Source organism: Oryzias latipes, chromosome 13 (assembly GCF_053564925.1).
Source record: "Oryzias latipes strain Hd-rR chromosome 13, Olatipes_Hd-rR_3.1".
NCBI classification, from domain to species: Eukaryota; Metazoa; Chordata; class Actinopteri; order Beloniformes; family Adrianichthyidae; genus Oryzias; species Oryzias latipes.
The window spans coordinates 28,644,270-28,657,592 of record NC_136249.1 but is presented as its reverse complement, the minus strand read 5'-3'; the positions used below and the strand labels follow the sequence as shown (position 1 = coordinate 28,657,592).

Sequence of the window (13,323 nt, the reverse complement as noted above, 5' to 3'; positions counted from 1 at the left end):
AAAAAAACACACACACAGTGCAGCACAAAGTTTGAGATTTACAGAAAAGGAGGCTTCCAAGACCCAGAGAAAAACATGGAATCAAACACAGACAAAAATTCAGATTTTCTTCTTACTGCAAAAAGAACAATTTGAATATTGAAAGTAACAATGAAAAGAATTGAGCTGAAATCAGTTTCTATTTACTCCAAAGATGGCTTCAACTGTGTTAATTTCTTTTATAAGTAAAACTTTAATCTCGAAATAAATGGAAAGGCAAAACAATGTTCGACCAACAGGTTTACCCTGAAACCTACTTGTTCGAGGATGGTCTTCCGCTTCTTGGTGTCGGTGACGGCTGAGAGCTGCATTTCCCCCATCTTCTTCATCTTCTCGTCCATGTCGATCTTCTGCTCCAGCTTCTTGATCTCTGAACGCAGCAGTCGAACTGTGTCTTCTCTGTGATGCTGACGGGCGACGGCAGCGGCGCATGCTGAGTGGATGGCTGTGATCCAGTTTTCCAGCTCCGTTTGGCTGCTGGTCTGCAATCGGACAGCATGTAATGTTTTTAAAGTAATGCCACACATAACACAAAACACTAAGTTGCATCTAGAAAATAGTACTGGACTAAAAAAGTGGGACTTGAGATTAAGCAACAACAAACTTCGTTTGACCTGTCTGTTTTAACACAGGATGTCCCGATCCGGTTTTTGTGGCAAGGATTAGGAGTTTTTGATTTAGAGGATCTGCCGAATCCCAATCCAATACTTTTGTACAACATTAAAATCCCTCTGCGATCATCTTTTGATTTATTTTAAAAGCATTCATGGTGGTCATTTATTTATGATTACCGGTAAGCTGTTTTTAGCCAAAATCACTGCCCCTCACAACCCAAACCTAACGTTACCGGAGCAACAATAATGAGAACAATATTGCTAGCCGTACAGTTTTGAGCCAGATTTCAGCACGGAAAAGGAAAACCAGGACATAACGGTAGATAGATGTAGTCATTTGCAAATGGATACATCAGAATGGAGCAGAGCAGGGAGCTTGTGGCTTCTAGGTCACAGCTCCAAGTTTTTTTTTGTCTGCTCCTGATCCCCAACAATTTAAATAAAGAAATACTTAGAAATTCAATTTTAAGCTTGATTTTCTTTATATATGTCTTCATTCTCAGAAACCCCCCACAAGAAAATGTTAAATAGACCAAAAAACACAATTTTCATCAGAGTGGTTGTTTAAAAAATAGAAGAATTGCAAAATAAACAGATCCAAATTCTCCCATTTTTGTTTTATTCGCAAATCAAAGAAGCTTACACAATCTAGTAATAAAAGTCCAACAAATTGTTATCTTTTAACTTGTAAAACAGTGCAAATTTCAATATAAATTTCAATTAAATAAAAACAGCAGCTCAACCTAAAATACCCAGCAGGCATGTAAACAAACCAGCATATTAAAGTACAACTGTGTTAAAATGAGGCCAGTAATGTGTGTTTTGGAACCACACTCTTAAGTTTGACTTAAAGAATATAAATGTATGTTTTTCTCGATAAAAACCACAATCTCTACCTCGTCTGACTTGAGCCTGCTCCTGCTCTCGTCATTGTTTGTACAGCGTGGGCTGAGTCGTTTTGGATTGTGTTGATTTAGGAACTCCATGTTTTGTGGCGGGTGTTTGTTTTTAAGAGGCCTAATGAGGTTTGTCGTATTAATCAGAGTTTTGCCCTTACCCGCTTTTGAAATGCCAGACCTGCACAGAATGCACTGTTATTCTCATCGACTGTAAAGCAGCCGATGAGAATAACACCTCCTGCTCAAGCCGGTGCTGAATTTTGCTGCGCTTTATATATGCAGCCTACTGGGGTGTTTAACTTTGATAATTAACCTTGAAATACAGAGTGCTGATCAAAGTCATGCGAATGAAATAAATATCCAAATATCCAATCCAATGAGTTTGAAACCACACGATCGGGCTGATTTCCTATCATGTGATCAGATGAGGATCAGCATACTCTATATCTCTATATCTATGCAGCCCTACTAATAGGCTCTTTCATTATGAGTAAAATAGGTAAGAAGTTCCAAAAAGTGGGAGGTTAGTTGGAAATTTTGAGGTGAGCAAACTGTAGGAATCTCTTTTTAAAAAAATGTCTTAAGTACACCACTCCCTTGTTATATTGTTTTTTGATTTTGTAAAAACAACCCTTAACCCTTTGATGCCTAATGATAAAAAACACGTATTAAACCACTTTGGCGCCAAATTTACCTTATTTTAGCATCTACTTGAATGCAAAAACTTAAGTAAATTCTTTTCACTCCCAGAAATAGGTTCAAGGGTTAAATACATGTCAGCTTTTCCTTACCTGGAAAAGAAATGCATCTCCCAAGGAGTTGCTAAGACAGAACACAAAGTCTTTTTTGGGATGCTCTGGCACAGCCTGGACAATGCTGTTCTCCACCCATATGGCATGCTTGGGAATACTGTTGTTGTCAATGCCTGAGCGGCCATCGGTCTCATAAAAGAAAAGGGTGCATCCTGGGAAACCAAAATAAGCAAGCTTTTAATGTACACAATAGACACTTGTTGGATGCAGTCCCAGGAGAAAAGCAGCACCCTTCAAGATTTCTTTAAGCAACTTTACTCTGCTCTCTAGTGGCCAAGATAAAGAGGTGCAGCCAAAAGAGGTAATTTTCTACATCCAGCAGGAGCTTAATTTTTAAAATATTACTTCCAGCATGTGTGTGAGTTTCAACAGTAACAGAATTTTGTTATTATATGGCAGCAGAGAGAACATAACACACCTTTCAGGGAAACCCAGTAACTTCTCCACTTGCGTCTTGTAGCTGATTCCACTTTCTTGTTTTTCTTATGAACAAGGAAATTCTTGACCGCCAGTTTGCCAGCTTTCCGAACCATTCCCTGGACAACACTGAGCAGCAGATCTGATTGGTAGGCAGAGGTCATCGTGCTCTGCTCGTCACTCAGGGCGGAGCCTGCTTCTTCGATGCTCTCCGTCTGGCAGGAGCTCATTTCCAGCTCCTGGCGGAAGTTCTCATACACGCCCTGGACACGTTCTGTGGCGCCCCCGCCGCCACTGCTCCCACTGTCACTGCCAGCGAACATGTTCCTGCCATGCATGGAGTAAACAGAGAAGGAGGCCGACATGGTCTTGTAGCGCCTAGACTGGTGCTCTTCCCCCAGCATCACCCCGTCGATTCCACTGTCCTCATACTCGCTGCCTTCTCCACCTGTGACATCCTGAATGGTGGTAGAGGCACAAGACAGGTGAGACCACATGGAAAGCATGTTTTCTTCATCCCTTACTACAGCCACTGGTAACAACCATCTACTACTTTAATCTAAGCAAACAAGTTGCAAAAATAACACTATTAATGTTTAAAAAAAAAGCCTGCAGGCTGCCCAATCCTGAGATTTTTGTCTAAAACCCCCACTGCTGTAGAATTGGAGACTGCTCTGCCTGCGGCACTGCAGGGTTCGCTTTCTCCTCCTCATATGGCCAGAGGCTCCTGGGAGATGAAGGGGGTTCCACTGAGCTTGATATCTCCAATATGTCACATGACCCAATCATGCGCTCCATTCACCAAGGCTGATGGAGCCCCGTTGTGACAGGACCAGAAACACACTTTATACTGTTACATTCTTCAATGGGCCCTCCCTCACATTATCATGACAAAGGTCTGGAGCATTTCTAACAGGGAGGGACTTGGAACCCTCCTTCCTCATCTTCTCTTCTATGTAAAACAACCAAGAAACTGTAGCATAGAGTTGTCTTCCTGGTGATGTCTCAGAAATGTAAATGCTTTCCAATAACCTTTAGGAGGCTCCAATAGTTCAGACAGCTGAGAGCTGACCTATCTGTCAATCAAGGGACAAAACACTTGGTCTGCTTTCTACAATTACACAACTTGAATACAGTATTTTCTGCACTATGAGTCGCACCTAAAAACCTTTTTTTTCTTCAAAAAACAACAGTACGCCTTTTAATCCAGAGCATCTTATAAAAGGATCAATTCTGGTTGTGCTTTCTGATGTCAAAGAGATTATGAGAGGTACATGCCCCTCTGTCAAAATGTTAGTCTGTTTTTTTGTACAAGTTGCAAACAAGGTTGGGTGTTATTGGGAATACACCAACGCAGCTAGCATGTAGTGGTAACGGACTGTTTTCTTTTACATGTTATGCTACATTCACACTGGCATGTGACGCATGCCAGTGTGAATGTAGCATAACATGGTGCTCACACTGAGCTGTTGCTAACTGATACTAGCGCACGTTTGGAAGAGGCTTTGTGTGAAATGTCAAATGGGTGCAAAATGTTGCAAATCTTCCTCCAGGCTTTTTCTTTCACACCTCTGATCTAATATATGAAAGACTTGTTGTCGCAAGATTCTGGCAAGGCACAAACCACAATTATTTATTTCTCCTCCACGATCAACAGACAAACGGTTGACACTTTCATGATGTAGAAGGGACGCCATCCAGAAGTCACAACCAAATCAATAAACAAGTTCTAAAGTTACTGTGAACTCAGTTTAAAAAGTCTGACTGAAAGACTTATATCTGTCTCTTTTGTCTCATTTAATGTGCTTTATAGTTTGGTAAAATGATGTAAGCTTGAAAATAGACCATTCATTGACGATGCGCTTTATAATACGGTGCATCCTATAGTGCGGAAAATACTGTATTTTAAAGACGACTTCAGTGTAACTTGAATCAAAACGTTACCTGTATGGTCTGTGCCCTCCTGCCCTGCATACTGGCACACGTTGCGGCTTCATGGGTGCTCAGGCCCTCAGACAGGCAGTGGGATCGTCGGCAGGGAAGAGTATAGGCACCGTAGGAGCTCCCGTCCTCTTCTGATGGGGACAGTATCTTATCATCGTCACTCTCTCTGACCGACTTGTTAGTGTCTTGCCACTTGGCGTAGCGGCTGTGGGGCTGCCTCCGAGTGGGACCGGTGTTGCTGTACAGCTCATCCAGAGAGTTGGCCCTGTCTGTGGAGTCTGTGGGGATGGACTGGAGGTGGCCTTCACAGTCAGTGAAGTCTCCCTCGTTGGCCATGTCAATGATCTCCTCAGTGCTGGTCAAGTGATCCTGACTGGCATCAGACAGGGAGAACTCCAGACTGTCATCTCGCCACATGTCTGCTGATTTGGACCTCTTTTTGAAGCTGACGGTCTCTTTGGAGCAAGTCTTCTGCAGATACTTAACATCAGCTGTGTACTCATCTTCATCTTGTGCCTCCTCTGCTGTGGGACCGGGTAGAGTTATGTGCATTGTGTTCATGTGCACTGAAGGATTAGCCAGATCATTGTGAAACGACAGAGGCCTCAGGCTCATGGCCACACGATCCACCCAAATCGGACTTCCAAAACTTGGAAGGATATCGGCCTCATTAAAGGGTTCCAGGCCATTTTCCGCCAGGGACTGAGGGATGCTTGGGGTGCTACTTGAGCGTGTGCTGGTCTCTGAGTTCCTGTGCTCTATTTTTCCAGATGAAGCATGACGAGAACGTCTGGGCTGTTTATTGGAGATGCGAAGGGATCTAGACATGTGTTTACGTGACAAATAGCCACGTCCAGTGCTGTAGAAGCCATGGTACCCGTTTTGGCTCTCAACGTTTCCCATGATTCAGACCCTGAAAAAGAAACATGACTTATTAAAAATATGTTAAAAAGTGTTTTTTTTTTTCATTCAAAAAATCCTCATGTAAATGGCGTCATACCTAATTGATTGAAATTTTTCAGGCATCTTGTCATAGGACTTTAAAATCGCCTCCAGCAGTGGGTGGTCCACATATTTCTGAAAAATACATATCCAGATTAATCCCAGAATGTGCATGCGATCTGTGCTAAAAAAAAGCAGATCTTTGAAAGTTACAAAATTCCATCTGAATAAATCTTGACCTGACTTAATAATGAGCTGCTTCTTGCTGTTCAACAAAAAAAGAACCCACTTCCAGTCAAACACACTCGATTAACTAAACTAAAAGTGACAGAGGAAGTGATCCACTAATCCCCTCCTGAAATGCACAGGCACTGTGTGAAGCACAGGGTGTGTAATGAGAGTATGAGTGCAGTTAGAGGCTGAGTGAACCCGAGCTATTTAGAGTTGAGGTGAACAATCGTGTCGTATTATTGTCGCTTGTCTGGGCACTACTTCCTGCAGAGGGTTTAGAGGAGGAGTGTACACAAATCTGAACCTACCTGCCTAAAGGCTGGACGAGAGTCACCTAATAAGGTCCTGATTTATGGGGTACAAGAATAAACAAGATGTAGCTGTTGTTTCCTTGGATGAGTGCTCTCTCTTCATTTTTGGATTAAGCCTTCAGGGGGTGCGGTGTTTGTGTGTGTGTGTGAGTAGCTGATGCATATGAGTGTGAGTCCGGCCCTCTGCTGGTGCATCCACTCAAGCTTAAAGTGAAAGGAGTTATATAAATTGGAGCTGACCCTGTTTTTTTTTTCTTTCTACCTTGTAGCTTTCATTTCCCTCTTCAGTCTTTCCATCTCCACTCAGTGGTTCTGCAGTGCAAAGTGTTTGATGTTGTTGATGAAGTCCATTCATTTTTTATATAACCCAGGAGCTTATCACTTAATTCACTTAGAGTTTTAACATTTTCTACCAAGCATGGCACACAAAAAAAAAAAACACTGCAAGATAAAAACACACCAAAATACAGAGAAAGGCTCTTAAAATAGAAAGTTCAGTTCACATATCTTAAACTATGTCAGTGTTAAGCATAATGTGTTAAATGCTAACTGTGGCATTTAGGTACCGTAATTTATTAAAGTTCTCCTAAAGCATTATACAAAAGTTCAACAAAGAAAAATTAATGAATCAATGCATTTAGGTTGGGCCTTATATGCAGCATTCTTGATACATGTGCACAGATGCTGAAAACTGATTTTAAAGCGCTCTGGACTTGTGTTTCATTTACATTTCTTAAATTAGGGTGCTTTTACATCCGCAATTTAGTTTAGTTTACGTTGAAGACCCCCTTCAATGAAAATGTTTGAAAATGCTTTTTTGGTGTAGGTCTTGGTGTACGTCTTCATTTTCCTCGTCTGAGCTGACATCTGGTTCAAAACTGTACAACTGGATAGCTCCAATATTTATTTTATATTTTTGTTGCACTGTAATGTTAGGTTGGAGGGGCGAGGGGGTGTAAGCTAACAGGACACCATGTAAACAGACAGCTCTTCTGGGGAGGAAAGGGGCGGGCTTATTTCTTACAAAGGTCCCGCCCACAACTCAGAGGGGAATTTTTAATAAACCTGCTACTCTCCAGAATCGATATCCTTTTCTTGGCTAAAAACAGCATAATCATGGTTAAAAGACCACTTTAAAATAGACCAAAAGATGATCGGACTGGGCCCTTAACACTTGAAAGAACCAAAACCTATAGAACTGTCGAGCAGAAGCAAGAACTGCCTTGCTTAAGAGAAGCAAAAAACAAACTTTGACAAAGAAGAAAATAAAAGATCAGAAGAAAAAACCAACACATGCCACTCCACAGTACACCACATTTACCCTCAAGACATTTTTCGAACTTTTCATGACTTGACTGTGATTATCTTGTACAGAACTGTTTGTTTTTCCAAACTTACAAAAAAAATGCCTACATTACTATGGTTAATAGTCTTTGATGTGTCTTTTTTTTTTTTTTTTTGCATGCACACTCTGGGTGAACCACAAAAAGGTTCATTTGCAAGTTAACCAAGACCCAAATTTTTCTGTTGGTCCTGAGTTCACATGTTTGATCTGCTACAGTATTAACCCTTGTGCTATCATAGGCACTTTAACATTGGGAGTTGGGGCATCTAGACCCACTAGACAGTGCGCTGAACCTTTTTTCTTCAATGATTTGTGATCTTCACTGGTGTCCATGGATTACATGAAATCTTTCGACCTTTATCCACCTTTGTCATGGTAGGAATAAAACGTCAATGCAAGGGTGGGGTCATCTAAGATAGCAAAAGGGTTAAGAGCTCCTGTGCACTGGTCCACTAAAAGCAGAACATGTAAAAGCAGACTGAAGAATAAAACATGCTTCACATCGGTCTCTATAAAAAAGCCAGCAGATGTTTTATTTTTGCATAAACGTTGCAAGAAGGATGCAACAACTCACTAAATGTAGAAACAAGGTTGCTATGCTGGTAATGCAATTAACAGACAGGACAGAAACTGACTATAAATGATATCTTTCACTTTAAAATAACAATCCTGATAAATGCAAATAATAATAATAATAATAATAATGATTTTTCCTGGTCAGTTAAAAAAAATAGATATATTTTGGGCAATCTGCAGGGTTTCTACTCTACAGAAAAAAGAACCCTACCGTCAATTGTCCCAATTCTTCAACCTGGTTAATCTGGGTTTGGGATTTTATTGATGCGCAGAAACCACAACTTGCTTTTTAATATCCCACAAGAAATAAAGTATTCTAGCGTCAAATATCTCATCCCTGTTCCTTTTTAATAGAAACACATTCCAATTACAGCTATCATACCCAAAAGCATTTTTATAAGCACATTTCTAATTATTATTTAAATGCAATAAAATGGAGGTTTTGTAAAACCGAATGTCAATTTATTGCCTACTAATTCAATAACTGACAAAAAAAAAAAAGAAGGTTATTGTAAAGCCTTTACAATTTTCTAAATTTGACGACAAACCATTACACAACTTTTAACAACTGCATGCAATGCTGACGTGTTTTTTTTTTTAATACATGCCTGCATCATGTCATGACTAAACAAACCAGAGCAGAACAGAGCAGAGCTATTGTTCAGCTTAGGGCTAGCATACAGAAAAAAAAATGTAGCCGGTTATTTAAATGTCAACCAATCCACAACTCTGGACTCGCTGCAGCAGTTTAACGGGGATCATGGCAGGCGGACTCTGCTCAGGCCAAATCGACCAAATTCCTGATGGGGCTTTGAACAAAAACAAATGTTATGACCACTGGCTGAAAATGAAGACAAAACAACAAAAAAAAAAGACAATCCACCACACTGCCATTACACTATAGTGTAGATGTTGTTTCAAAATAAGTCTCAGAAGAAATAAAAACAAAGAGCTCATAAACCAGTGTTTGCATCCTGATGTCCGATGGTAATTATCGTGAACATACACAATAGTGTCTACAATCTAAAACCATTTTTTACATTTTTGCATTACAATGAAGACAGATAAATGTTGTGTATTCTCTTCCATTTCACAACAAATCTCATAGTGTTTATAATCAGGCTTTACTTGGCTTTACTTGTCCATTCAGGCATCCTCATCACATGAAGGGAAAGAAGGATTTTTGTCATCTCTGAACAACCCTTGAAGTATTTTGAAGGTCTTTTTGTCATTAGAAAACACACAATGTCACAAAATAGACTAAATTCCTATGCCTGCTGCAACAGGAAGACAGGACTCTCCACACCCCACCTGCCTTCTTCATCTATTAACCCCAAGGGACAAGAGGTCAACTCATTTCTGTGCTTCGAGAAAATGCAGAAAATCTCTTCACCAAAGCCAAAAATGAGACCTTCCTAAAATGTCACATATAATTTGATCCACATTTTCACTCACCTGAGTAAAACAGGGACATCTAATACAATAACATATATTAATCTCACCATAACAGAAACAGAGAAACAGATACAGAGAATGAAAAAATATGTTATTTTGGATTGTTGGAATCCACTCCTGTCATTAAAGCAGTTGTACTGATAAAAAGAAAGAATGCAGCATGTTGACTGGTAACAAGCTGCAGCACAAACCCCTGTAATCTGAACACCCTGAGCCCTGGAGATAATGACACAGGTGGATGTACGGAGGAAGGGGGAGGTTTTCCATGAATTCTTCACTCAAAACAGCTCATAGTTTCCTCATGTGGAAGTGGAAACATGAGCCAACTTCATTCTCTCACTAGTTGTCTGCTCTGAAAAGCAGTTCTGGGATTATTTTTAAGAAATGGATTATCGGAAGAGATTGAAAGACATTCATATTATGCATACTTATTTGACTAAAAAAAAAAACCACACAATTTTTGAATTACCAACAGGGATTTGGATTATACTTCGTCTACAACACACTATATTTTAATAATTTGTTAATCTGAAGGAAATTCCGTGTTTAAAAGTTAGGTGCAGACTGAAGCTGGCTGCATCAACACCAATCATTGTTTTATCATAAAGTAACGCAACCTGACTGACTGGCAAAACATTTTTTTTTGGTCAAACTCCACAAAAGGATGTGGCATTTAGCCACCTAAAAGTTGTGTGTACTAAAAGAGAATATTAAAATATAGTTTATTCAGCTATATTTCATTTAAAAAATCTTAAAAAACGTCATGTTTGATAAGAAAGGATCACTTATATCATGCTCTGCAGTGAAAATCAGCTTTTTAGGAATTTACATAGTAAAAGCAAGAATGTAATTTCAAACAAATGCCGTCCAAAATATATCGTTCATCCTGTGATGTTTAATTATTCACATAAATAAATTACACAGAAAAGATTAAAGACTAACCTGAAGGATCACACTAATTTATAAACCATACACTCATTTTTTTAAAGTAAAATTCATCAGGTTTCTTAAGAAAAATAAAGAATTACTGACAAATGGTACAAACAACAGTTATTAACAATCTCAAGATTGTAGGGAGAAATGGAAAATCAAAAGTCTTTTGGGATCCACTTTGTTTTTATTAATTGGTTTGGTTTTTAAGGCAGCATGAAAAAAGTCAAATATGAAGAAAAAAACTATTTGTATCATTTTTTGCAATAAAACATAAATAATTAAAGGTTGACCTATTTTCTGATTTACTCAAGTAGATCAAAATATTTTGTTTTCAAACTTTATTCCTAAAAAAAGCACCGATTTCTATGGTGCTTGCTGTCCAGCAGCCTCTTTCTAAAGGAAACACACACATGACACGACTTGTGACTCTTCCCAGTTGCAGCAAAGATAAGTATCCCAGTAACCAAACAAACAATCACTGATTAAAAGAAGCTCCGCTTTTCTTCGAACACTGCAATTTTTGCTTAAATCAACCCAGAATAATAAATCTCCCTGTCACCCTTATTGGTTGGTGAGATGACAAAGTACACTGCCAAGTTTTGCAGCAATGTGCAACCTGACTGACCTCTATCATGAAGGAGTGTGAGATAGAGAGCACTTTTGTAGCAGTGCAGCTTTAAGAAAAATCCCACAGTGGTTGCAAAGATTCTGTTGTTGTTTTACTGTCGTTGAACAACAAATCACATAAGCATAAACAGGATTTATCCTTATTTTATTGTTTTAAGCAGTTCTATGTTATGTTACAAATCACTGTTCTGCTCAGTGAAAAATCTTCTATTAGAGACTAGCGTTGTGTAGCAGCTGGTGTTACTTGGCACTTAAACTCCAGCTAGGCCATCACGGAGGTCACAGGGTGGGGTGCATAGCATATGTTGGGTCAAACCTTAAAGGCATTGATCATACAGCCACAGATGATGACTAAACTTAACTTGCAAGCTCTTTTTAAAGATTTACAACAGATTTTCTTATACCAAGAGCAACTTTTGCAGTTATTATGATGGAAAACATTTTCTGTTTTGAGAATTTTGCACTAGAAAATTCACTGAACCATAAATAAAGTGTGTTTAGAAGAGAAAAACATTTTTTTTGTACCCAGTCTGCATAAGAACTGCTAAAAATATTTGTGTAGAAACCGTAACAAAAATAAATCCAAACGTGGCGCTTATATTTTTTTACATGAGATGAATCTCCGGCTGCTCCACACAGGCAGACTTTTGCTTCCAGGTCAGTAGGTAGTAAAGCCAAGCCTGCCTTCAGTTTGAGTGTGTTTCTTTTCATACATCAACTGCAGCTATATGCTCCTCTCAAATTCAAATCGGGTTCAGTGTCGAGACTATTTTTTGTCATTTTGGTTCCAATATTAATGAGCAGGGAGTAAATGCGTGATGTGAGTGGAAACCGGACGAGAGGAAATAGTCCTGCCCTGTTTGAACATATAAAGGTGGAAAAGCATGTTAGCGTTCCCAACAGCTCCCATCCAAGCCCAACTTTTTAAATGTTAATGTTTTGGGGGGGGAAAACATACACATCTGTAAGCTTATCGTTGATTATATGACCAAGATATTTTAATAGAATTGTAACTGCTTTATTTTTTTCTATGTACTGTATAACAATTTTAACTTATTTTATTTTTGACACATCCAAGTTCCTTTCAAAATAAAATACACACTGTATTTAATAAGATCCATCTGAATCTTTTTTATATATATAAAACACAATATACCAAATTTTATAAATAAAGAATTAAAGAAAATAAACAGTAAATTTAAACTTTTACCATATTTTGCTTAGTTTTTTGACACATCAAAAATGTAAAATAAAATGAAAGAAATTAAATATACTAGAAATCCCTCATGTCTTTTTTTTTATTTTATTATTAGCATTTTGCTTTTCAAAGCTAAAGAACCAAAATGGAGAACCAAAAGAGCTGCATGTACTGGAGTTCCAGAGCCTCAGGTTGCAGACCCCTGATCTAGACCAATGAAATTGCAGAATTCTTTGTTTTACAAAAAAGTTTAATGCATATTTTGTTTGTCTAATTATCAGCATGCAACACTACGTGGCTACTGTTAGTGATTTTCTGAAAATGATTCTCTTTTTAATTCAGATGAATCCCACTTATTCTAAATGCAATATGCATTACTACCAATCATGCCTTAAGCTGAACTTTAAGCAACCTTTGAGTGAATTCTGCTTTTTTAGTCCTCTAAAAGAATGACACAGTATCTGAAAAACCCCATGATCTAGACGGATACTCGTGCCTTATAAATCCACAATATAGCCTTTGTTCCCCTGCAGACTGATTTGTCATAAGCTCCCAAGAACAATCTGTGTAGATTTTTCATATTTTGTTAAAGCCAAAGCTTTTTTCTTTTCTTCAGACTTTTATGCAAAGCTAAAATATATTTAATGTCAAAGCGAGGCTCCCCCAGTCATGGGGGAAGGCTGTGGAGATCCCAAACCCCTCAAAAGCAGAATCTGACCTCCTCTCCTGCTGAGTCTTGAACGATCGATACATTACCATAACTATGACACCAGATGACCATCCTTCATCACTTCCCAAACCTCTAGAGTCACCGTGGGTTTTCAAACATAAAGCTCGGATTTTAAATGAACTCGAGCATTAAATTCTGCACCAACCCCCCTCCTCCACAAATGCACTCCGGGAATTCTCCCTGACTTTGACCATCTCTACATTTGCAATTCATCCCTTCTTGTTCTCAGCATCACAAAGCAGCCGCCACC

The 13,323-nt window shown here is 38.9% G+C and overlaps 1 protein-coding gene across 1 annotated transcript in view; it reads right to left on the bottom strand.

Moving 5' to 3' along the window:
• Positions 1–13,323, bottom strand: part of tiam1b (TIAM Rac1 associated GEF 1b) — a 54,326-nt gene that overhangs the window by 29,758 nt on the left and 11,245 nt on the right. The window contains exons 3-7 of the mRNA XM_011482332.4: positions 5,726–5,802; positions 4,726–5,638; positions 2,783–3,239; positions 2,344–2,516; positions 297–521 (exon numbers count right to left, since the gene is read on the bottom strand). Coding sequence (XP_011480634.1) covers positions 297–521; positions 2,344–2,516; positions 2,783–3,239; positions 4,726–5,628 — 1,758 coding nt within the window. The 5' untranslated portion in view covers positions 5,629–5,638; positions 5,726–5,802. The remainder of the gene's footprint in view (positions 1–296; positions 522–2,343; positions 2,517–2,782; positions 3,240–4,725; positions 5,639–5,725; positions 5,803–13,323) is intronic.